A 22286-nucleotide genomic window follows, 5' to 3' on the forward strand; every position below is an offset into this window, starting at 1 on the left:
GGCGGCGGGGCCGGGGGCCGGTGACGGGAGCCGGTGACGGGGGCCTGGGGGCGGTGACGGGGGCCTGGGGGCGGTGACGGGGGCGGGGCGTCCACCCCCAGCCCCGGCCGGCGCCGTTTCCTCTTCCGCTCCGCCCCTCCCCGGGGACCGCCGGGGTCCGTGTCCTGGGCCGTCCGGAACGCCAGGACCGCACCTCCCCCCCCCCAACCCCCACACACACACACAGAGGTAAGAACGGCCGGGGGCCGGGCCCGGGCAGCCGGGCCCGCCGGGGGGCACGGGGGAGCGGGGCTGCGCCAGGCCCGGACCGGACCGCATCGGACCGGACCTGCTGGTGAATTGCTATTTGATGCTGAATTGCACTCTCCAAGCGCTTAGTCCAGTGCTCTGCACTTAGTAAGCGCTCAATAAATACGATGGAATGAATGAATGCTGCTGAGCGGGCGTCCAGGGCGACACGTGCTCCCACACCAACCGCGCGCGCGCACACACACACCACATACTGTTTATAATTCATGCTTCTCCTTTTCGATGAATCAATCAATCGTATTCACTGAGCGCGGACCACAACCATAATACCAATGGTATCTGTCAAGCACTATGTGCCAAGCACTGATGTAAGCGCCGGGGTAGGTACGAGGGCATCCGTTTGGACTCGGTTCCCGCCCCGCGTGGAGCTCACGGTCTTCATTCTCCCACTTCGGTTGATGTCACAGGCTCAGAGGAGGCAAACGACCTGCCCGAGGACACCCGGCAGACGAGCGGCAGAGGGGAGATTGGAACCCAGCTCCTCTGGCGGCCAGGCTCCCGCCTCTGTCCGGTAGGTGGTTGGGGAGGGACAGGACATCCCGCCCCCTGACCCGAAGCCCCACCCGCTGCACCGGCCTGGGGCGGGGGGCGAACCTGAGGAACAGGGTGGCTCGGTGGAAAAGAGCCCGGGCTTTGGAGTCAGAGGTCATGGGTTCAGATCTCGGCTCCGCCAATCGTCAGCTGGGTGACTTCGGGCAAGTCACTTAACTTCTCTGGGCCTGTTACCTCATCTGTAAAACGGGGATTAAGACTGTGAGCCCCCCGTGGGACAACCTGATCGCCTTGTAACCTCCCCAGCGCTTAGAACACTGCCTTGCACATAGTAAGTGCGTAATAAATACCATTATTATTATTATTACCTTCCCCGGCCATGCCCGCAGGGGAGGCAGGCCCCATCTCTAGACCGTGAGCCCCTTGCGGGTGGGGATTGTCCCTGTTGGTTGCTGAATGGTATTCCCTAGCGCTCAGTACAGTGCTGTGCATGCAGTAAGCTCTCAATAAATACGATTGAATGAATCTACCCAATCCCCCCGCACCGGCCCCAGGTCTCCCCACCCGGCAAAATGCTAACTTGCAGAGCAAGTACAGAGCACTGTACTGAACGCTTGAGAGAGTACAATACAACAGAATTAGTGGACGTGTCCTCTGCCCCTAGCGAGTTTACAGTCTAGAGAGGGAGACAAACGTTACTATGAGAAAAGAAGTAATTTATAATAATTTATACAATTCGTTAAGTGCTTACTTACTACCTGCCTGGCACTGTACTAAGCGGTGGGGTGGGTACAACCTAACCTTGGGAAGCAGGGTGGCCTCGTGGATAGAGCACAGGCCTAGGAGTCAGAAGGACCCGGGTTCTAATTCCCACTGACCCACTTCTCTGCTCTCTGATCTTGGGCAAGTCGCTTCACTTCTCTGGGCCGCAGTTCCCTCATCTGTAAAAATGGGGATTAAGAGCGTGAGCCCCATGTGGGACAGGGACTGTGTTCATTCATTCATGCATTCAGTCATATTTATTGAGCACTTACTGTGTGCAGAGCACTCTACTAAGCACTTAACAATGATGGTATTTGTTAAGCACTTACTATGTGCCGAGCACTGTTCTAAGCACTAGGGTAGATACAAGGTAATCTGGTTGTCCCACATGAGGTTCACAGTCTTAATCGCCATTTTACGGATGAGATACTGAGGCACAGAGAAGTTAAGTGACATGTCCAAAGTCACACAGCTGATAGTGGCGTAGCTGGGACAACCTGATTACTTTGAATCTACCCTAGGGCTTAGAGCAGTGTTTGATACGTAGTAAGCACTTAAAAAGTGCCATTAAACAGGTACCATAATTGCTGTTTTATTATTATTATTATTATTATTATTATTATTCTTAGGGTGCCGCCCCGGAGCCTCACCCCGTGCAGGGCGCTGTGCTGTTTATGACTGAATTTCGCTCCACAGAGTCCTGACGTCCCCCTCAAGCTTCGTTTGGGTCGAAGCATCTCTCCGTCTCTGTTCTTTCGACCATCCGCCACAGGATGTCTTTCCACTCAGGGCGGGGATGCCCCAGGGGCCGCGGGGGAGCCCACGCGCGGCCGGCAGTGGCCCCGACCTTCAGGCCACAGAACCTGAGGCAGCTGCACCCGCAGCAGCCTCCGGCGCAGTACCAGTACGAGCAACCTCCGCCGCAGCAGCAGCCGCAGCAGCAGCATCAGGCTGCCCCTCCCTCTGCGTTTGCGACGGCCCCCGCGTCGGGCTACCTGCCTCCCCGGCCGGACTTTGTCCCATTCCTGCCCCCAGGGCCAGCGGCGGCACAGGGGCCTATGGGCCCTTGTCCCGTGAGGCCACCTTTCCCCGGCCCCACGGTGCAACAGCAGCAGCAGCCACAGCAGCAGCCGCAGGCCTTCCCGGTGCCCCCGTGCTTCCCGCCCGTGCCCCTGCCGGCGCCCGGGGCTGACCAGAGCGCCTTCCCTTACCTGATGCCACCCCCCTCGGTGGCCCAGCCACCACCGCCGCCCCCGCCCCCACCCCCAGGGCTCCCACCGCAGGTCACCTATCATCAGCCGCTGTACAGGCCGGCCCACTCCCCGCAGCCCTTCCCACCCCCACACTTCGGAACCTACCCGTTCCAGGGTGCCGGCGGCCCCTTCGGGCCCGGGGGCCCGTACCCGGCGGCGGTGGCGGCGGCGGAGAAAGCAGGCGGCGAGCAGAGGTCCCCCGAGCGCAGCAAGCGCTACGACGAGCAGCGGCACCGCGGCCCTGGGCGCGGCCCCGGCGACCGGCACCGCTCCGACGGCCACGGCGACCGCAGGGAGCGGGGCCGCAGTCCGGACCGGCGCAGGCCGGACGGTGGCCACTACCGGGCTGACTACGACAGGGGAAGGACCCCGCCGCGCCACCGCAGTTACGATTACGGCAGGTGAGTACGGAGGAATGGGCGCGGGGCGAGGGCTCGGCCGGGCCCACACCCGACCGGTTCTGTCGGCACCCGGGCCCCTCCGCCCACCCCATCGCTCTTTATATCGGTGCCGATTTCATCGGGGTGCTGGGAGCTGCATTTCCGGGCTCTGACAAGACTCAAGGGTTTCCCTTTGGGGCCAGACAGAACCAAAGTGACAGCTTCGTGGCCTGTTGATCCTGTGGAGCCTGGCCCTCCCAGCCACCCCCTAAAATCCCAAATCTCTTTCCCCCATAATCACAGCCAATGTTGGCACAAGTGATCTTTTTGAGAGAGAGTGTGTGTGAATGTGTGTGTGTTTGTGGGGTGCTCTTTTGGGTGCCCGTCCCTCCCCCTAGACCCGGAATCCGGTAATGGAACTCTTCACTTCAGGCCTTTCAAGTTGGAGAAGCGGCGTGGCTCAGTGGAAAGAGCACGAGCTGAGGAGCCAAAGGTCGTGGGTTCTGATCCCGGCTCTGCCACTTGTCAGCAGTGTGACCTTAGGCAAGTCACTTAACTTCTCTGGGCCTCAGTTCCCTCATCTGTAAAATGGGGATGAAGACTGTGAACCCCACGTGGGATAACCTGATCACCTTGTATCTCCCCCAGTGCTTAGAACAGTGCTTGGCACATAGTAAGCGCTAACAAATACCAACATAATTATTATTATTATTTTCAAGTTCTCTTTGACAACGGATGCGCTGAAAATCCAGGTTCCTGAAAGTCTCAAAAGTAGTGAGAGTTCCGGTTGTAGCTGGTCCAGTGCTTTGGTTCTAGTCTAGCTTGGGTTTTTTTTCGGTTTTGTTTTTTGGGGGTTTTTTGATGGTATTTCCTAAGTGGTCGGACACGACTTGACAGCATAAGGCAACAACAACAACATTTCTTAAGTACTTACTGTGTTGCCCGCTCCTCTACTAAGCGTGGCATCCATACGAGATAATCAGGTTTTACAAAGTCTCTGTGCCACATGGAGCTCACAGTCTTAGTCCCTGTTTTACAGATGATGTAACTAGGCCCAGAGAACTGAAGTGACTTGCCCAAGGTCTCACAGCAGAGAAGTGGTGGAGCTGGGCTTAATATTTAGGTCCTTTGGACTCTTAGGCCTGTGCTCTATCCATTAGGCCACACTGCATCTCTAGTTGTGCTCTCTCGTCAGACGCCTTAGGGCTTCAGAGATTTGAGAGAACAGTTAGTTCCCCTACACTGTGAGAGTTTTGTTTCCGACAGACCTGATGTTAAGGAAAACGCACTTTAGATCATTTTTTTCCAGTCACGTCGATCAGTCAGTCAGTGGCATTAATGGAGTGCTTACTTTGTGCACAGCACTGTGCTAAGCACTTATTGTGTTCTCCCCAGATGGATGCATGTTCCCTAATTCCCCCATGCCATTTCACCGCCAGTGTTTGGTGGGATCCCATGCCGTAGGCAGATCGGACTGTGTCCAGTGGCTTTGCACCATTTGAAGTGTACTTTCTGGCACTCTCTCTGTCTCCCTCTCCCTGTCCCCCCAACCAACTGTGCAGCCATCTTAATGTAGCCTCTCTTTCATTTTCACGATGTCTTTTTGAGTCATTTATACCATCCCAGGCCTAGTTACTGTGCCCTAAAAGTTTCCTTTCATTCTGGTGCCAGCACTTACGTCTCGGGCAGACCCTGGCATTTTCGTTTAATAAATTCCGTCTCTGGTATTTGCTAGTCTTTCTTGAGAAGATTTTCTCAGGTCCTTGAATTGTAGCCGGAAGGAGAGACGGGCATCATCACCGGGTGGCTTGTCGGCACGTTGGTGGTGGTTGGTGATGTGGGCAGGGTGTGGAGAGAGTGATCCGTGGCCATGTGCCTGGGGGTGGGGCGGGGTGGGCCGGACGCAAGACACTTAAGCCGGGAGCTGCATCGCTGGTAGTCTCAGCTGCCATTACTGAACTTTACTGAATTGGCATTACTGCCATTACTTAAAGTGACTGGTGGAAAATAGAAGGGGCGAGGGTTATGCCCACCAAAGCCGTTATGTTTCCTAGGTCAGGGTCTGGGCTGGGGCCACCTTCCCTCCCTCCCTTCCTTCCTCTGCCTTCCAAAATCTCTTCTTTCCATCTTTCCTCATCAGCCGTCACCTCTGAGTAGCACCTTGGGATCTCCTGCCAACTCGACAGTGAGGACTTGGGTGACTACAAGCCTGGAGATAATAATAATAATTGTAACAATAATGGTATTAAATGCTTACTATGTGCTGCCACGGACTATAATAAGTGTGGGGTAAATATGAGATAACCCGGTCATACACAGTTCCCGTCCACAGTGTAAGAGGGAGAACGGCTATTTTGAATCCTCATTTTGCACGAGGGAACTGAGGCACAGAGAAGTTACACGAGTTGCCCAAGGATATGCAAACAGTCAAATAGTGGAGCCGGGATGAGAATCCAGGTGTCTTGAATCCCAGACCTGTGTTCTTTCCTTTAGGCCATGTACCTTGCAGATTGCTATATCAAATATTTCAGTTTTTATTTTGGCATTTATTAAGCACTTATTATATGCCAAGCCGAAGGGCAGGGATGAGATTCTGAGATCGGACGGAGTCCCTCTCCCACGTGGGACTCACAATCTCTCTGATTCCCATTTTACAGGTGAGAAAAACCAACTCAGAGGGTGACTTGAACAAGGCCACACAGCAGGCCTATATCAAAGCTGGGACTTGAACCTGGGTCTCCTGACTCCTGGTCCTGGGTTCGTTCTGCTCAGCCATGCTGCTCACTAGCGTATAGATGCCATGTTTCCAATAAACAGCTAGGAACTTGAATAGATTCCCCAACTGCTGGGTCACTAATCTTCACAACTCGCATTTTTCCAAAGAATTTTTGAAATGACCCCCTCCCAAAAGTTGATTTTTGTAAAAAGTTTTGATCTAGCGAGAACAGGAAAAGCTACTTCGAAGATATGGGGGAAGGCAGGTGACTTAAAAATTCCTATTTGAGTCTCGAATGCAATTTATTTTGAATGGCTGTGGTATGTTTGTGGTGCAAACCTGTGAAGCTGACTAAGCTTCCATCAATCAGTCGTATTCATTAAGGACTTACTGTGTGCAGAACACTGCACTGAACACTTAGGAGAGTACAGCACATCCGAGTTTTAGCGTAGATAAGCAGCTTGACCTAGTGGAAAGAGCATGGGCCTGGGAGTCAGAGGACCTGGCTTCTAATCCTGCCTCCACCACTTACCTGCTGTGTGTCCCTGGGCAAGTCACTCAACTTCTCTGTGCCTCGTGGGGATTCAATACCTGTTCTCCCTCCTACCTTAGACTGTGAGCCCCATCTGATTACCTGACATCTCCCTCAGTGGTTAGTATAGTGCTTGGCACATAGTAAGCGCTTAATAAATGCCATTATTATTATTATTATTGGAGTTGATAGACACATTCCCTGCCCAAACCCTGCCCTCTCCCTGACTTGCCCATCACTGTTGATGGCACTACCATCGATCCCGTCTCCCAAACCCGCAACCTTGGTGTCATCCTCGACTCTGCTCTCTCGTTCACCCCTCACATCCAATCCGTAACCAAAACCCGCCAGTCTCACCTCCACAACATCGCCAAGATCCGCCCTTTCCTCTCCATCCAAACTGCTACCCTGCTGGTTCAATCTCTCATCCTATCCCGACTGGATTACTGCATCAGCCTCCTCTCTGATCTCCCATCCTCCTGTCTCTCCCCACTTCAATCTATACTTCACGCTGCTGCCCGGATCATCTTTGTGCAAAAATGATCTGGCCATGTTACTCGCCTCCTCAAAAATCTCCAGTGGCTACCAATCAACCTACGCATCAGGCAAAAACTCCTCACTCTCAGCTTCAAGGCTCTCCATCAACTCGCCTTCTCCTACCTCACCTTTCTCTCCTTCTACAGCCCAGTCCACACCCTCCCTCCTCTGCCGCTAACCTCCTCACTGTGCCTTGTTCTCGCCTGTCCCGCCATCGACCCCCGGCCCATGTCCTTCCCCTGGCCTGGAATGCCCTCCCTCTGCACATCCGCCAAGCTAGCTCTCTTCCTCCCTTCAAAGCCCTACTGAGAGCTCACCTCCTCCAGGAGGCCTTCCCAGACTGAGCCTCCTCCTTCCTCTCCCCCTCCTGCCCCTCCCCATCCCCCCGCCCTACCTCCTTCCCCTCCCCACAGCACCTGTATATATGTTTGTACAGATTTATTACTCTATTTTACTTGTACATATTTACTATTCTATTTATTTTATTTTGTTAATATGTGTTGTTTTGTTGTCTGTCTCCCCCTTCTAGACTGTGAGCCCGCTGTTGGGTAGGGACCATCTCAATATGTTACCAACTTGTACTTCCCAAGTGCTTAGTACAGTGCTCTGCGCACAGTAAGTGCTCAATAAATACAATTGAATGAATGAATGAATGAATGGCCTAGGGGGTATGTTGGACAGGGAGGGGGCTTCCTCAGGGGGCAGCTTCCTTTGTCTGGAAGCTGATGCAGGAGGGGATGTGGTTACTGGGGTTTTCCGTGGGTAACAACTGATGGTCTGTGGTCCATGCCTCCAGGGACCGGGGACGCGAACGCCACCGACACCGGGATCACCGCAGATCCCCGTTGCCCGAGCGGCTCTACAGGAAAGACCACAAGAGAACGGGCAGGTGAGGTGACCGCTGGCCAGTCCTTGCCCCTCCTAGTCTTGAGCTTTGACCAGCCCTCGGTTTGGACCAGAGTATTAGCCACATCCAAGACCCTTCCTCTCCCGTTCAAAGATGATTGCGGGTCACCGTGGGCCAGCATGGCCCTGTTTTGGAATTAGAACCTCTTCAGCGTCCAGTCTTGCGGTGGCATTTAGTGAGAGCCTGGTGGATGTGAGGCACCATACTGAGCGCTTGGGAGAGGCTATGAGAAGCAAACACGGGTGTCCTGCCCTCAAAGGGCTTACAGTCTAATGAATTGTACTGACCTCAATTTTATTTCTTTTTAAAGATGCTCTAAAGTGACTTAATGAGATTAATAGTAATTGGGTGTTCGTTACTTGCCTGCTATGTGCCAAACACTGAACTGAGCACTGCTGTTGGCTACGAGATAATAATAATGATAGCATTTGTTAAGCGCTCACTATGTGCCCAGCACTGTTCTAAGCGCTGGATCAGGTTGGACCCAGTCCCTGTGTCACACAGAATAGGCATTGACTCCCCATTTTACAGATGAGGGAACTTAGAGGCTCAGAAATGTTAAATGATTTGCCCAGGGTTGCACAGCAGGCAGTTGGCGGAGCTGGGATCAGAACTCAGGCCTCTGACTCCCAGGCCTGGGCTCTTTCCTGCAGACCGTGCTGCAAATTAAAAGCGATAATCATTTGATCACCTCCCCATTAATGGGACTGCCACCCTCGCCGCCCGGTCAGTCAGTCAGCCATTCGCATTTATAGAGCCCTTACTGTGTGCAGAGCACTGCACTAAGCACTTGAGAGAGTCCAGTATAACAATATAACAGATGCTTGGGTGGGTTCTTCAATGGCACAGTGGCCAAGCCCTACTCCCTGAAGTGTACTGAGAACAAGTGCTGCAGCGATGATCAGTGAAAGTTGTCAGGTAAGGGGCCATGGCCTTTATCTCCACCATACGCTCTCTGAGTGTTCAGTAATAATAATAATAATGATGGCATTTGTTCAGCGCTTACTATGTGCCAGGCACTGTTCTCTGCATTCGGTAGGCACTCAGTAAGTACTACTGACGGGTTGGAATCAACCAGCCCCCTCCCCCTACCCCCAAAAATTCATTCCACACTGAGGTTAATGAACTTAGGGGTGTTAAGTAGTCAGTCGTATTTAGTGAGCTCTTACTGTGTGCAGAGCACTGTACTAAGCGCATGGGAGAGTACAATATAACAAACAGACACGTTCCCTGCCCACAATGAGCTTAGAGTCTAGAGGATGAGTTTACAGTCCAGGGAGTGTAATTGAGCAGGGAGAAAAAAGGGGACTGTCCAAACGTCTGGTTTTGAATGGAGCGGTAGTATAGGCTGTGTCCACTGCTTATGATGCACTGCACTAGGCTCTTGAGAAGTATAAAGAAAAGAAGTGGCACATTCCTTAACCACAAGGAGCTTCTGCTCTATTGGGAGAGTCGGACATAAAAGCACCAAACTGAAGTTAGGTACCTACAGTAACTGATTCCTGTATTTCTGGGTAGTCCTCCGGGGAGTATCTCTCCCTTTTGAAGTCTGAGCTCCATGTGGGACAGGGGCCAGGTCTGAATGGTTTACCTCATACCCACATGGCACCTAGCACAGTGCTCAGCATACAGGAAGCGCTCAGGAAATAGCAGTGCAGGTCTCCCCAGAGCTCGCGGGAAGGCATGTGAACTCCTCCGGCTCCCATGTACCTGCTTCTGACGTGTCCCCTCCACGGCCTCCGCAGCCCCTCTCCGAGCCGGGAGCGGAAGAGACCCCGCTGGGAAGATGACCGGGATCGCTGGGCAGAGGCCCCAAGTGGCAGCCAGGAGAAGAGCCACGCGCCCGTGAAGGACAAGGAGCCAGAGGAGGCCGCCCCCGACAAGAACGACGAGGAGGATGAGGAGCTGCTCAAACCCGTTTGGGTGCGCTGCACGCACTCCGAAAGCTACTACTCCAGTGACCCCATGGATCAGGTGGTAGGTGATGTTTCCCCTCTTGCTCCATATTCTCCCCACCCCCCATCCCCATCCCATCCTCCCCGGGAAATGGGCATCCAGGTGAGGGCGTTCGAGCTGCCATTCCTGCTTTCAGGACCGGCCATCGAACGTAAGCTGTCTGGTATTAGAGATTTGTCCCCCCAACCCTGTCCCTGCCCCACCCCAGCTTCCTCACCAGCTCTGTCACAGTCTTTCCTGATGACTGAAACTTTTAGGATTGGCCATGGGGAACCTGGCACAGGAAAGGCCATGGAGCGTGACTCATTGGTTTCCCCCGGGACCAAAATGCAGGGCGGCCGGGGCTCAGCACTAGGCTGACATGGGCTAGCGAGGCCCCGTGGTCGCCTTTCGACCCCCTGGACCGACCCGTGAGTTCTTCCAGCGGAGCTGGGCGTTGGATCCATGGGGCCTGGGTGGGTGGGGAAAGTGGGCAGGCAAGTGAATGCGTGCATGAATGAGTGCATGAATGATGCGTGAATGAAAGCGTGAGTACAGAGCCGGGTCTCCTGATGCCCACACCAGGGGCCGGTGCGGGGGTGGGTCTATGCTTTATCAGCAGCAGAGTGGGTGGGAGTGTGTGAGCAGCCGCTCTGCTGGGACACATCTACACGTAACCCCTCAACTCATCTGTGGAGACCTGCAGCTGTGGAAACAAAGTCGTGGATTTGGGTAGAGTAGGGGTCATTATAGTACCCCACAGTGGGTGGAAGAACTTGGCACGCTCCTCCCTGGGGCTGCAGCGGACGGGACGGGGTTGGGGGGCCAGAAGGGAGGAGTGTGGAGAGTTGGCTTGGAGGGAAGTTGTCCCCTCGGTGGCCGCACGCATCCAGCCCACCTGCGTGTGGTGTGCCTCTGCAGGGAGATTCCACAGTGGTGGGGACGAGCAGGATGCGTGACCTGTATGAGAAGTTCGAGGACGAGTTGGGAAAGAGGCAGGGGAAGGCCACTGCAGCCCGGCCCCCGTGGGAGCCGCCCAAAACCAAGCTCGACGAGGACTTGGGTGAGTGCCGTCCTGCCCACCATTCCAGCCCACTTTGAGTAGCCGACTGACCGCTCGGTGGGCCCCGCATGGAAAAGGCCTGACCACCAGCAGCTGCCACGTGGGTCTGGATCTCGTTCTTAGTCGCGGCAGCTTCGGAAACGAGGGTCCGCTCTCTGAGACAGATACCTCCGCCCCGTTTACTTAGGGTATTTCTCAAACACTTTCTGGGTGCCGTTAGCCACCCGGTGTTACTCCTGGCCGAGAAAGCTCCCCACCCAGCTCTCTCGGTCTGCCTTCCTCTCTTTCTTTGTATTTGGGGTTTTTGTATGCCTTTGGGAGAAGCCCTCTATAATATCTGTGGTATTCGTTAAGCTCTTACTGGACTAAGCGCTGGGGTGTGTCAGACGCCGTCCTTATCCCTCGCGGGGCTGACAGGCTGTGGGAGAGGGAGAACAGATATTTTTAATCAATCAATCAATCGTATTTATTGAGCGCTTACTGTGTGCAGAGCACTGTACTAAGCGCTTGGGAAGTACAAGTTGGCAATATATAGAGACAGTCCCTACCCAACAGTGGGCTCACAGTCTAGAAGGGGGAGACAGAGAACAAAACCAAACATATTAACAAAATAAAATGCAGAGGAGGAAACTGAGGCCCAGAGATGTTAAGGGACTTGCCCAAGGTAACACAGCAGGCAGTTGACAGAGCCAGGTTGGAACTCAGGCCCCCTGACATCCATGCCTGTGCTCTACCCACTAGATGATGCAGCCATTCCCTGCAGGAATACGATTTTCTGGGCCTAGTGTAGGCGGTGGCTTACAAACACTCGGTCGACACTCAGTGAGCTCTAGTGATTGTTGAAGGAGTGGGCAGGGGGTGAAGGTGGGGACCTAGACTGTGAGCTCCTTGTGGGCAGGGAACGTGTCTTCCACATTCCACATTATTGTTCGTTCCCAAATGCCTAGTACAGTAAGCAGTGTGGCCTAGGGGAAAGAGCATGGGCCTGGGAGTCAGCGGACCTGAGTTCTAATCCTAACTCTGTCACTTGTCTGCTGCATGGGCCTGGGCGAGTCACTTGACTTCTCTGGGCCTCAGTTACCTCATCTGTCAAATGGGAATTCAATACCTGCTCTCACTTCTACGTAGACTCTGCGCTCCCTGTGAGCGCAGGGGCCATGTGATGATGATAATAATGATGGTAGTAACAGTGGTATTTGTTAAGCGTTTACTGCGTGCCAAGCACTGTGCTAAGTGCTTGGGTACAGCCAAGATAAGCAGGTCAGACACAGTCCCTGTCCTAGACAGGGCTCACAGTCTAAGAAGGAGAGAGCTGTGTAGTGGCTTTTGTGTGTGTGTGTGTGTGCGCGCGCGCGCGCGCAGTTGTGTGCACGCAACAAAGAGACTTTTCACCTTCCCACTCTGAAGGCCTCATGAAATGTAGTTCCTAGGGCATCAATCCCATCTTCTTGCTGTAATTTATTTCCCCTCATTCCACCCTGGGCCCGAGATGGTTCCATCTCTAAAAGGTTTTGTCCCCCACACCCCTGCTCCTGGCAGAGAGCTCCAGTGAGTCCGACTGTGAATCTGACGAGGACAGCAGCTGCTCGGCCAGCTCTGACTCTGAGGTCTTCGACGTCATCGCTGAGATCAAGCGCAAAAAAGCTCACCCCGATCGACTTCACGAGGAGCTGTGGTACAATGACCCGGGCCAGGTCCATGTGTGTTTCTTCTCTTGTCGTGGGGGCCCCGGGGGAGCTCGGGGTGTATGTGTGTGGAGGGGGTGGCAACAGCACCTTCCCGGGCCCTGTACTGCGGGGCAAAGGAGACGGGTCGGGGGCTGGAGCTCCTTTTTGTTGAGGGCAGGAGGTGCGTAACCTCCGAGGAATCATGTAGGCTGGGATCTGAACTGAATTTTACCCACTTGCCGTAGGGTGCTTCTATTTAGAGCTTGCTTTATCGTAAGAGCCAGTGGTTCCAGTACAGCAAGTAGTAGTAGTAGTAGCAATAATAATAATAATGATGGCATTTGTTAAGTGCTTACTGTGTGCAAAGCACTGTTCTAAGCGCTGGGGAGGATACAGGGTGATCAGGTTGTCCCACTGGCTCACAGTCTTAATCCCCATTTTACAGATGAGGGAAGTGAGGCACAGAGAAGTTGAGCGACTTGCCCAAAGTCACACAGCTGACAGTTGGCGGAGCCGGGATTTGAACCCATGACCTCTGACTCCAAAGCCCGTGCGCTTTCCACTGAGCCTCGTAGTAGTCATCAGTCAGTCAGTCATATTTACTGAGTGCTTACTGGGTGTAGAGCACTGTACCAAATAGACACATTCCCTACCGACAACAATCAATCAATCAATCAATCAATCGTATTTATTGAGCGCTTACTATGTGCAGAGCACTGTACTAAGCGCTTGGGAAGTACAAATTGGCATCACATAGAGACAGTCCCTACCCAACAGTGGGCTCACAGTCTAAAAGGGGGAGACAGAGAACAGAACCAAACATACCAACAAAATAAAATAAGTAGGATAGAAATGTACAAGTAAAATAAATAAATAAATAAATAAATAGAGTAATAAATATGTACAACCATATATACATATATACAGGTGCTGTGGGGAAGGGAAGGAAGCTTACAGTCTGGTCATAGTAGTTGTAATAGTAATAGTAGTAGTCATAGTATCAGTGCTTACTGTGTGCAGAGCATTGCACTCAAGTACACAGGTGCTGGGGAAGCAGCATGGGGTAGTGGATAGAGCGTAGGCCTGGAAATTGGAAGTTCATGGGTTCTAGTCCCAGCTCTGTCACTTGTCTGTCGTGTGGCCTTGGGCAAGTCACTTATCTTCTCTGGGCCTCAGTTACCTCATCTGTAAACCGGGGAGTGAGATTGTGAGCCCCACATGGGATGGAGACTGTGTCCAACCTGATTTACTTGTATTCACCCTAGTGCTTAGTACAGTGCCTGGCACATAGTAAGCGCTTAAATACTGCAATTATTACTACTATTATTATATGGGAATAATAATAATAATGACACAGTCCCTGTCTCCTAAGGGGCTCACGATCTCTGGATAAAGGTGATTGGGGATGAGGGGGTATGGAGATGGACCCAGTGGGAGCAGGGAAACAGCTGCTGCCTGCGTGGAATTGGCGGCCACAGTGGCGGTCAGGAGCAGGTGGCTCCACGGTGGCACTGCCTTTCCAGGCTCGCGTGGGGAGGTCTGAGGAGTCGCGGGGGCTGCGGTTGGAACTCGCTGACCCCGGCCATCCTAGGGGCGATGGGCCTGGGGTCCTTCTCCCCTGCATTGACGCCTGGATCCCGTTCTCCCCCTGGCAGATGAACGACGGGCCGCTCTGCAAGTGCAGCGCCAAGGCCAGGCGCACGGGCATCAGGCATAGCATTTACCCTGGGGAAGAGGTAGGCAGGGATCTTGGCTCCACCCAGGCATCCCCCTGTCCCTGGTCTGAGGCAAGCTGTGTCTGCCTCTCACCCCCTACCCTCTCCACCACCGCCAACCGGGCGGAAAGGTGGCAGTCAATCGATGGATCACTCAGTGGTATTTATTGATCGTTTACTGTGTGCAGAGCACCAGCCTAACCACTTGGTTTCCCACTTGTACTTGTACAGTACAACAGAGATGGGAGTTGTTAACATTCCCTACCCACAAAGGAGCTTATAGGAGCAGATAGGTGAGCAGTCGGTTTCAAATTTAGCCTGACATTTCTGGTCACCTTGATAAATTCACCGGGGAAATTCTAGAATCTGGTCCTTCCCCTCCCAGGCATTGAGAATTTCTCTCCCCCTGCCAAGCCTGAATGGATCGAGGGAGATATGTACCCCTGCCACACTGTCTCCTCCTCCTCCTCCTCCTCTTCCTCATCCTCTTCCTCCCCCACCCACAAGTGGGTTTTTCAGGCACAACTGTCTGGGCCTCTCAGTCTCTGCTCTTTTCTTTTCATTTTTCTCTGCGTGTTGTCTCTCGACACCGCTCTGCCCCGATGGCAGGCTCCGTCATACGCACAGTTAGCAGGTGCCACCTTCTTCTCAAGCCTCCTGAGGGCAAGGGGCTTTGCCTCGATTGTGGTGAACTCTGCCCAGTGTGGTGCTCTGCACACAGTAGGCCCTTGATAAACACTTTTGACCTACTGATTAGCTGGTCATTCACACAAACTGACAAGTGAATTGCCTGAGCCTGACTCATTCCCAATATTAATAATATTGATAATACTTGAGGCAGTGGGTTGCTTTGGTCCTTGGAATTTTGAGAGTGATAACTTTTCATATGAAACCCCCTCTTCCCCCCACCCATTTAAAAAAAAAAAAAAAGTATTTGCCCTGAAGTTTCTGCTTCTAGTCAGTTGCCTTCCTCCCACTTGAAGCCTACTTGGAGACTCTCCCTCACCCCAGCTCGTGTCATCGAAATGCGGGGTGGCTTGAGGAGGAGAGAGAATTGTTTGTTTGCACACCATGCACTTGCTTTCTCCTCTTGGCCAAAGCGCTCTGGAGAGAGAGAGAGAGGGAAGGCCCTCCCTCTCCTGTTCTGAGCTCCCAGGAGGCTCAGCATTCTAGCTGGAAGTCAGAGCGAACTCCATCGCCTTTTGCTGTCCTCCACCCAACCCACCACCAAGCCCACAAAAATCCCAAAGTCTCCTACCTCTCCCAGTGCCAGGGGCAATAGTAGTAACGGGATGTGCTTTGTTCCTGCGCCCTGTCCCGCGTCCTGCCAGCCCATCAAGCCCTGCCGCCCCGTGACCAACAACGCGGGAAGGCTGTACCACTATCGGATCACCGTCTCGCCGCCCACAAACTTCCTGGTGAGTCCGAGCCAGCGGTCGGGAGAATTCTGTCCGCTTGAGAGACCAATGAGTCCCGGGGCTCCGGAGCTGACGGAGAGTCAGGTGCTCCGAGCACCTCCTGCCCCCGGAGAGGTGGGGATAGAGAAGTCCTGGACAAAGCGCGATGCTTTGAGAGGGACTGTGGGCACTGAGCTAGCCACTGACCAAAGGGGAGAGGTAGCCGATCTCGGTAGGATTAGCACTGGAGTTTTCCGTAATGGGGTCCAGTCTGCAGGGGCAAGACAGAGGGTGGTGGGATGTTGGCCTCCTCAGCTGCTGCGCTGGACTTCCGGTCTTGCTTAGCCCAACTCTCTGACATGACCTGAGAGTTCCCAAGTGGGGTCGGAAACACCCCAAACGGTGGCCTTGCTTCCCCCTCCCGCAAGAAAAAAAATCCACAGCCTGGTGTCGCCCCTGCATCCACAGTGCAAAGTAGTCAGCCGTGGTCTAGGAGAGTGAGCGGCTGGCCCGTGGATCCACAGGCGGACACAGAGGAAAGAGGCTATATGGCATCTCTCTCCTGGGGTCGGGCTATGGGCTGGCGGCGGAAGGCCAGAAAGGGAGGAGACGATGGAGGGCGCTTGCTGTGGACCTGATTGATTCCTCCTGAGGAGGAAATAGCTGAGGGTGTATTTCAATTCATTGCCCAGCTAAGGCATATAACTGTTTGCTCATTTGTTTGGTGTGTGTTCTTTGTCGCTTAGACGGACAGACCGACCGTGATAGAATACGACGACCACGAGTACATCTTTGAGGGCTTTTCTATGTTTGCTCACGCACCCCTGACCAATGTAAGTCCAGGGCTCACTGAGTGCCGGGGAACACATGAATAGTTGGGAGTCAGACACTGGCCCTGGCCCTGGATTGACTGAAACAATGAAAGCAAAAAACAATATGGAGCACAAGGGCAGTGATAAATACAACAATAGGGATGGGGATTGTGGCTGGAGGAGCAGGGTTTCAAGCCCCTCATGACTCAGTCTGGCAGTCACAGCCTTCCTGACCTTTTGGAAGTTGAGATGACCTCACACTTAAACAATGAGCCCAATGAGCAACAGGGACTCTGTCCAACCTGGTTATCTTATGTCTACCCAGTGTTAAGTACAGTGCTTGGCGCATAGTAAGTCCTTAACAAATAGCACACAATTTATTATTATAAATAAATACCACACTGCTCCTACTCCTCCCTGTCCCCAGGGAAGAAAAGGAAGGGATGATGGGAGTCCCGAGGCCAGAGCCTTCCTCTGTGGCGGGCTCCAGGGGTCCGGTTTCAGGTGACTGAGGCTGTTACTGTTCCTCATTAACTCCTCCAGGTGGAGAAGGAAAGGATGATGGGAGTTCTGGAGGCGAGGGCTTCTGTGTGGCAGGCTCCTTGGGTTGGGCATGAGGTGACTAGCTTAGGGTTCTGGCTATCAGTGTTCCTCACTATCCCATCTGGAAGAGAGGATGATGGGAGTGTTGGGGATGGGGGCCTCTTGTGTGGCAGGCTCTTTAGGTTGGACCCAAGGTGATTAGCTGAGAGCCCTGGCAGTTGCTCTTCCTCACCCTCCCGGCTGGAGGAGGAGAGGATGATGGGAGTTCTAGGAGCGGGTGGTAGCCTCTTGGGCCAGACTGAGGGCTCTGGAGATAGCTTTTCCTCGCCTTCCCTGAAGGAGGAGGAGAGTGTGATGAAATCCCCCATGCCCCATATCCACAGGGTAAGTTGGGAGTGAGCATCCTGGACGATGAGGTGGAAAGACGATAGGGGTTCCCGGTGGCTGTGCCTGGCAGTCTAGGGGAGAAAGAGAGGAAGCAATGAGGACACAGGTTCTGACCTGGTCTTTGTCAGTTACTCACAAATAACTAGAAATGGCTCTGGAGTGGGGTTACAGAAAATCCCAGTTCCCCTGAATCCAATTCTGGGAGACAATTAGACTCCCTTCTTCTGTTGGTGGGTAACTCATCTGCTTTTTCCGCAAAATCCATGTGGAAAATCAACCCTTTTTAATGGAAAGGCCTGGTTGGGAATCCTCTAGTGAGTGAACATTTCCTTCCTGAACCAACTGTCTCCTGGAGGTGGCAGTTTAAGACTGTTTTGTGGTCTTCAACCTGTCTTCCTCTGTGAAAACTACTAGAAAACTTGACCCTTTAGTGCTTCCAGTTGGAATCTGGATCTGGGATTAAAGTCTTTTTGGCATGGAGCCTACTTGGGAGCCACACTTGGACAGTACCAGCTGCCTGCCAGTGGCAATCAGAAAAGTGGTTGTCTTCTGGTCTAAGGGATTCACAGACTAGTTCTACCTGGGCCTGATGACACGTGCATTTGCACGGTTTTGGGTGAGTCCTAGTTGCCCTGGTTGGTTGGCTGCATTCCTGGTGGCTGGGTGTGGTGGCTGAGAAGGCAGGAAGGTCATGGAAATCACGGGGGTGCACCATTTTGGAACTGACCTTTCCCCCCGTTGTTGTTGTAGATTCCCCTGTGCAAGGTCATTCGCTTCAACATCGACTACACCATCCATTTCATCGAAGAGATGGCGCCCGAGGTAAGGCGGGGATTGAAGAGGGAATCAGCTGGAGGTGGCTGTGCATCTCTCTGCCCTTCTGCTTCAACCATCATCTGCCCTCAGGCCACTTCAGATGTGTGCTTGGGTCAAGATTACACTCTGGCCTTCTCTCCGGCCTCTCTGCCCCTTCAGCCCCAAAGTGGGAGTTCTGGATAGTGCAGAAAAATGTTGATGTTTCCTGCAGTCCACTGAATGTAGCTGGGGCTAGCCACTTTATGGCATTTTCCACGTTTTTCCACGCATTTGGGATGGGGAAATGAGACATCTAGTACGCTGGCATTGATCAAAGCATAATTCCTTCCTATTTACATAATTTTCCCTAATTGTCTTTCACTGCCATTACCGAGCGGTAGATTTATCTTGTGTGCTCCAAAGCAAGATAAATGGTCACTCCTTGTGATTGATTCATTTTATTTGAACATGGAGTCAGTGTTGTCCCCAACCTGGTAGCCAGCCCAGCGGTGAAAAGAACAGTGTGATGGGGCTGAGGCTCTTGTCCTGAGCCTCAGGCTCTGTCCAGGAAAGTGGGGCCTGGGGAGTGGATGCCGAGACTTGCGTTGCCCTGCAACAACCTTCACCTTCCGGGGAAAGAATTAATTACAAGTAGGTGCTGCCTCCTCCCTACCCCCAATCCATCAACCCACCCCACCAGTAGTATTGCCAGGCTCCTCCTGTGTGCAGGGCACGCTATACTAAGAGCTTGGGAGGGTACACTGGAGTCAGAAGACAAGATCCCTGACCTCAGGGCCCTACTGACTTGTGGTGAAAACAATCGGTGGTATTTATTGGCCACTTGTTGTGTGCGCAGCACTGTGCTAAGCATTTAGGAAAGTTCAGTATAAGAGTTGGTAGGCGTGATCCCTGCCTACAAGGAGCTAAAAGTCTATGGGAGACAGACCTGAAAGCATCTGATCCATCGTTGGATCTTGAAGCCTTGCCCCCAGATTTGCAGTGTAAGAGCCCCTCTCAGATACCGTGATGTCACCGTGGTTGATGGATGTGTTCTCAGGGGAAATGAGGAGAGGATTCTAGGAGACATCCATTTTCCTTTTAGTGATTTATTGTCATCTGCCCCGCCTGCTGGGGTAGGAGATCTGGGGGGTGAGATCATTCTAGGTCCTTCTTGAGCATTTTACTTTTATCTGGGTATGAATCTTTATTTTTATTTATTTAGTTGTTTAAATCATGAAGCCTTCATTTGGATCTAGCCTGGTGGCCTAGTAAAAGTTAAAACTTTATTTACAATGCAACTTGAGTGTGCTTTTAAAAGACAAGTTGTGATAACCCTGAAACTTCACTGCTTCGAAGTAGAGATTGTGATTGGGAACTTAATGCCTTCTTCCTGGCTTTGTTTTTCAGAACTTTTGCGTTAAAGGATTGGAGCTCTTCTCATTGTATCTGTTCCGAGATATTTTGGAACTCTATGACTGGAATCTGATAGGTAACCCAGGGGTGTGAAAGGAAAGTTGCATAGCCGAGAGTCAGGAGGTCCTGGGTCTGGGGGTGTTTGGAATGGAAATTGATTGAAAAAAGTGAACTGTGACAGAATTGCATCTGGGTTTGGAAATACCCAGAAGCATCTTTTCCAAACAAAGGCACAGCAGCGCATGTTAGAGTAACAGTTCTTTTTATATCTTTAACATCCCAGGCTTTCCTTGTACCAGTCCAAATTATGCTCTAGTTAGATGCTCCTTGTTAGCAAGAGTGACTATTTTGTGGAAATTTGATCAGGAAAATCACATTTGGAGTAATTAGCACTAGCTATGTTGCTCATTAGTTCTCTTGCCAAATGTGCTAAGCACTGGGGTGGCTATGAGGAAATCAAAGTGGACATAATGTACAGCAGAGTTGGTAGACGTGCTGTCAAATGCTTCTTTTCATTTTCATTCCTGCTTTAATGCTGTGAGTAGTCTTTGTTCACCTGGGAGATCTCACTCCTGGATTCCCTTACCTCCTCCCCCTCATCGTGATCACTGTTGGGCATGGGTTACTGTTGCCCTTTTGAGTGGGGCAGGGGTTACTGTTGCCCTTTTGAGTGGGGCAGTAGAAGAGGGCATAAGTCCTTGCTCCCTCCTTCCATTTCTGACCCTTCGTTTTTCCTTGTTTTCTTTGCTTCAGGCCCAGCATTTGAAAACAGCCCTCCCAGCTGCCCAAGATTTCACTTCATGCCACGATTTGTCCGGTTCCTCCCAGGTAAATCTCTGCAGAATTGCCTCCATCCCCTAGCCCCCCAAGTATGCTCACTTTCAAACGAGGTGGCCGCATCCTCACAAACACCCAGTGAGGGAGACTGGCCTTAGGGTCCCCACGGCTTGATCAGCACCATGCACACATCTGTTTGTTCCACACAGACATCCCCGTCGCTCTCCCTCCTCCCCTCCCACCTGGCGTTCTTGCCCCAGTGCACAGTGGGAACACGAGCTGTTACCAAACGGTCTGGGAGTGTCAACCGATCCACATTCAGGCTCCAGAGCTATCGGCTTCCTGGTGTAGCTCCTCTGACACAGCGGCCGCTCCGTGTTGCTCCTCCTCCCTCAGGGTACACGATGCCCGTGTGCAAGGACTTGTACAGCATTACTTTCCACGTGAAACATCACTGATAGGAAATAGAGATGGACGGGGTGGATGGTGGTGTCTAGTTTTGTGCTTCAGTTTGATAAGATTATTTTTTAATTGCAGTGGGAACTGATTATTTTCCTACAGCCTGATTAAGATCCTGAATCTTTATCCAAACCCCCAGGAGCAGTACGTTTGTAGATTGTAAAAATCTCTGCCTCAGAAGCCAAAGCTAGAACCTAAGTTTTGACCGGTGACCTTGTTATTGCGAGGCTTAAGGAACTGTTGAGAATTATCGATGGACTCCAGGATGAAGCAAAGAAGGGTGGGAAGAATGGGGAGAGATGTGGCAGGGGCAAGGGGAGGAGATGGAAAAGAAAGGAAGGAAAATGGAGAGAGAGGACAAAGATGAAAGAGGGAGGGATACATGAGAGTGGCAGTAGTTGAAGGACCAGGGCTTTGGAGAGCTCCAAAATATCTAGTGTAGTGTCTTCTATGATCCTTTGGCCTCACCGAACAAACCACTGATTTTGGGAATGCTGAAAGACCCTCTTTGGCTCAGTTGTGTGTGTCTTCACCAGCCCCTCATGTGTCTGCTGGTGGATATTCCAACCTCATGTTAGATGTGTGTCCCATTTCCATCAATCAGTGGTATTTATTGAGCACTTACTGGGTGCAGAGCTCATAACAGGATTGGTAGACATGTTCCCTACCCACAATGAGCTTACAGACAATGAGTTTACCTCTCTAGGTAAACAGACATTTATATAAATAAATTATGGATATGCACACAAGTGCTGTGAGACTGAGGGTGGGGTGAATAAGTGGTACAAATTCAAATGCAAGGGCAGTGCAGAAGGGAGAAGGGAGTAGGGGAAATGAGGGCTTAGCTGGGGAAGGTCTCTTGGAGGAGATGTGAATTTTAGAAGGGATTTGAAGTTGGGCAGAACCTTTTCTGACCCGGCCTCCTTCACTGGAGAGGCTGACTGAGGGCTCGACTGAGAGCTGCCACTGACTGGGAAAGGGAGGGGAGGCAGGATGAACTGGTCACCGATCTTTCTTTGTGTCAAGCACTATTCTAAGTGCTGGGGAAGATAAGTTAATCAAGCCAGACACAATCCCTGTCCCACATGGGGTTCACAGTCTAAATAGGAGGGAGAACGAGCACTGAATCTCCCATTTTACAAAGGAGGAAACTAAGGCCTAGAGACTTGCCCAAATTCAAACAGCAGGAAGCTTGTGGAGCCTGGATTAGAACCCAGGTATTCTGGCTCCCAGACCTGTGTCCCTTTCATCGGGCCACACTGCTTCATAGAGAAGGTAGCACTGATGACAGTGAAGTTCATCTATGAATGTGTATGACTAAAAAGGCCAATTTGGGACCTACGGTCTTGGCCACCTTGTGTTTTATGTCATCAGGCCTAGTGTCTACAGCTCCTTATTCTGGGGAAAAGTGTAAGGATGCAGTAGATAATTTTTT

The 22286-nt window shown here is 52.3% G+C and overlaps 1 protein-coding gene across 1 annotated transcript in view; it reads left to right on the plus strand.

Annotated features, from left to right (window-relative positions):
* Nucleotides 1-210: 210 nt before the first annotated feature.
* DROSHA (drosha ribonuclease III) overlaps nt 211-22286 on the plus strand; it is a 48870-nt gene continuing 26794 nt past the window's right edge. The window contains exons 1-12 of the mRNA XM_038770364.1: nt 211-228; nt 2193-3217; nt 7778-7870; nt 9634-9865; nt 10745-10886; nt 12426-12580; nt 14209-14289; nt 15600-15686; nt 16412-16498; nt 18158-18229; nt 19610-19691; nt 20369-20443. Of these exons, the coding sequence (XP_038626292.1) occupies nt 2337-3217; nt 7778-7870; nt 9634-9865; nt 10745-10886; nt 12426-12580; nt 14209-14289; nt 15600-15686; nt 16412-16498; nt 18158-18229; nt 19610-19691; nt 20369-20443 (1987 nt within the window). The 5' untranslated portion in view covers nt 211-228; nt 2193-2336. The remainder of the gene's footprint in view (nt 229-2192; nt 3218-7777; nt 7871-9633; nt 9866-10744; nt 10887-12425; nt 12581-14208; nt 14290-15599; nt 15687-16411; nt 16499-18157; nt 18230-19609; nt 19692-20368; nt 20444-22286) is intronic.

This window comes from Tachyglossus aculeatus, chromosome X3 (assembly GCF_015852505.1).
Source record: "Tachyglossus aculeatus isolate mTacAcu1 chromosome X3, mTacAcu1.pri, whole genome shotgun sequence".
In the NCBI taxonomy this organism is placed as follows: domain Eukaryota; kingdom Metazoa; phylum Chordata; class Mammalia; order Monotremata; family Tachyglossidae; genus Tachyglossus; species Tachyglossus aculeatus.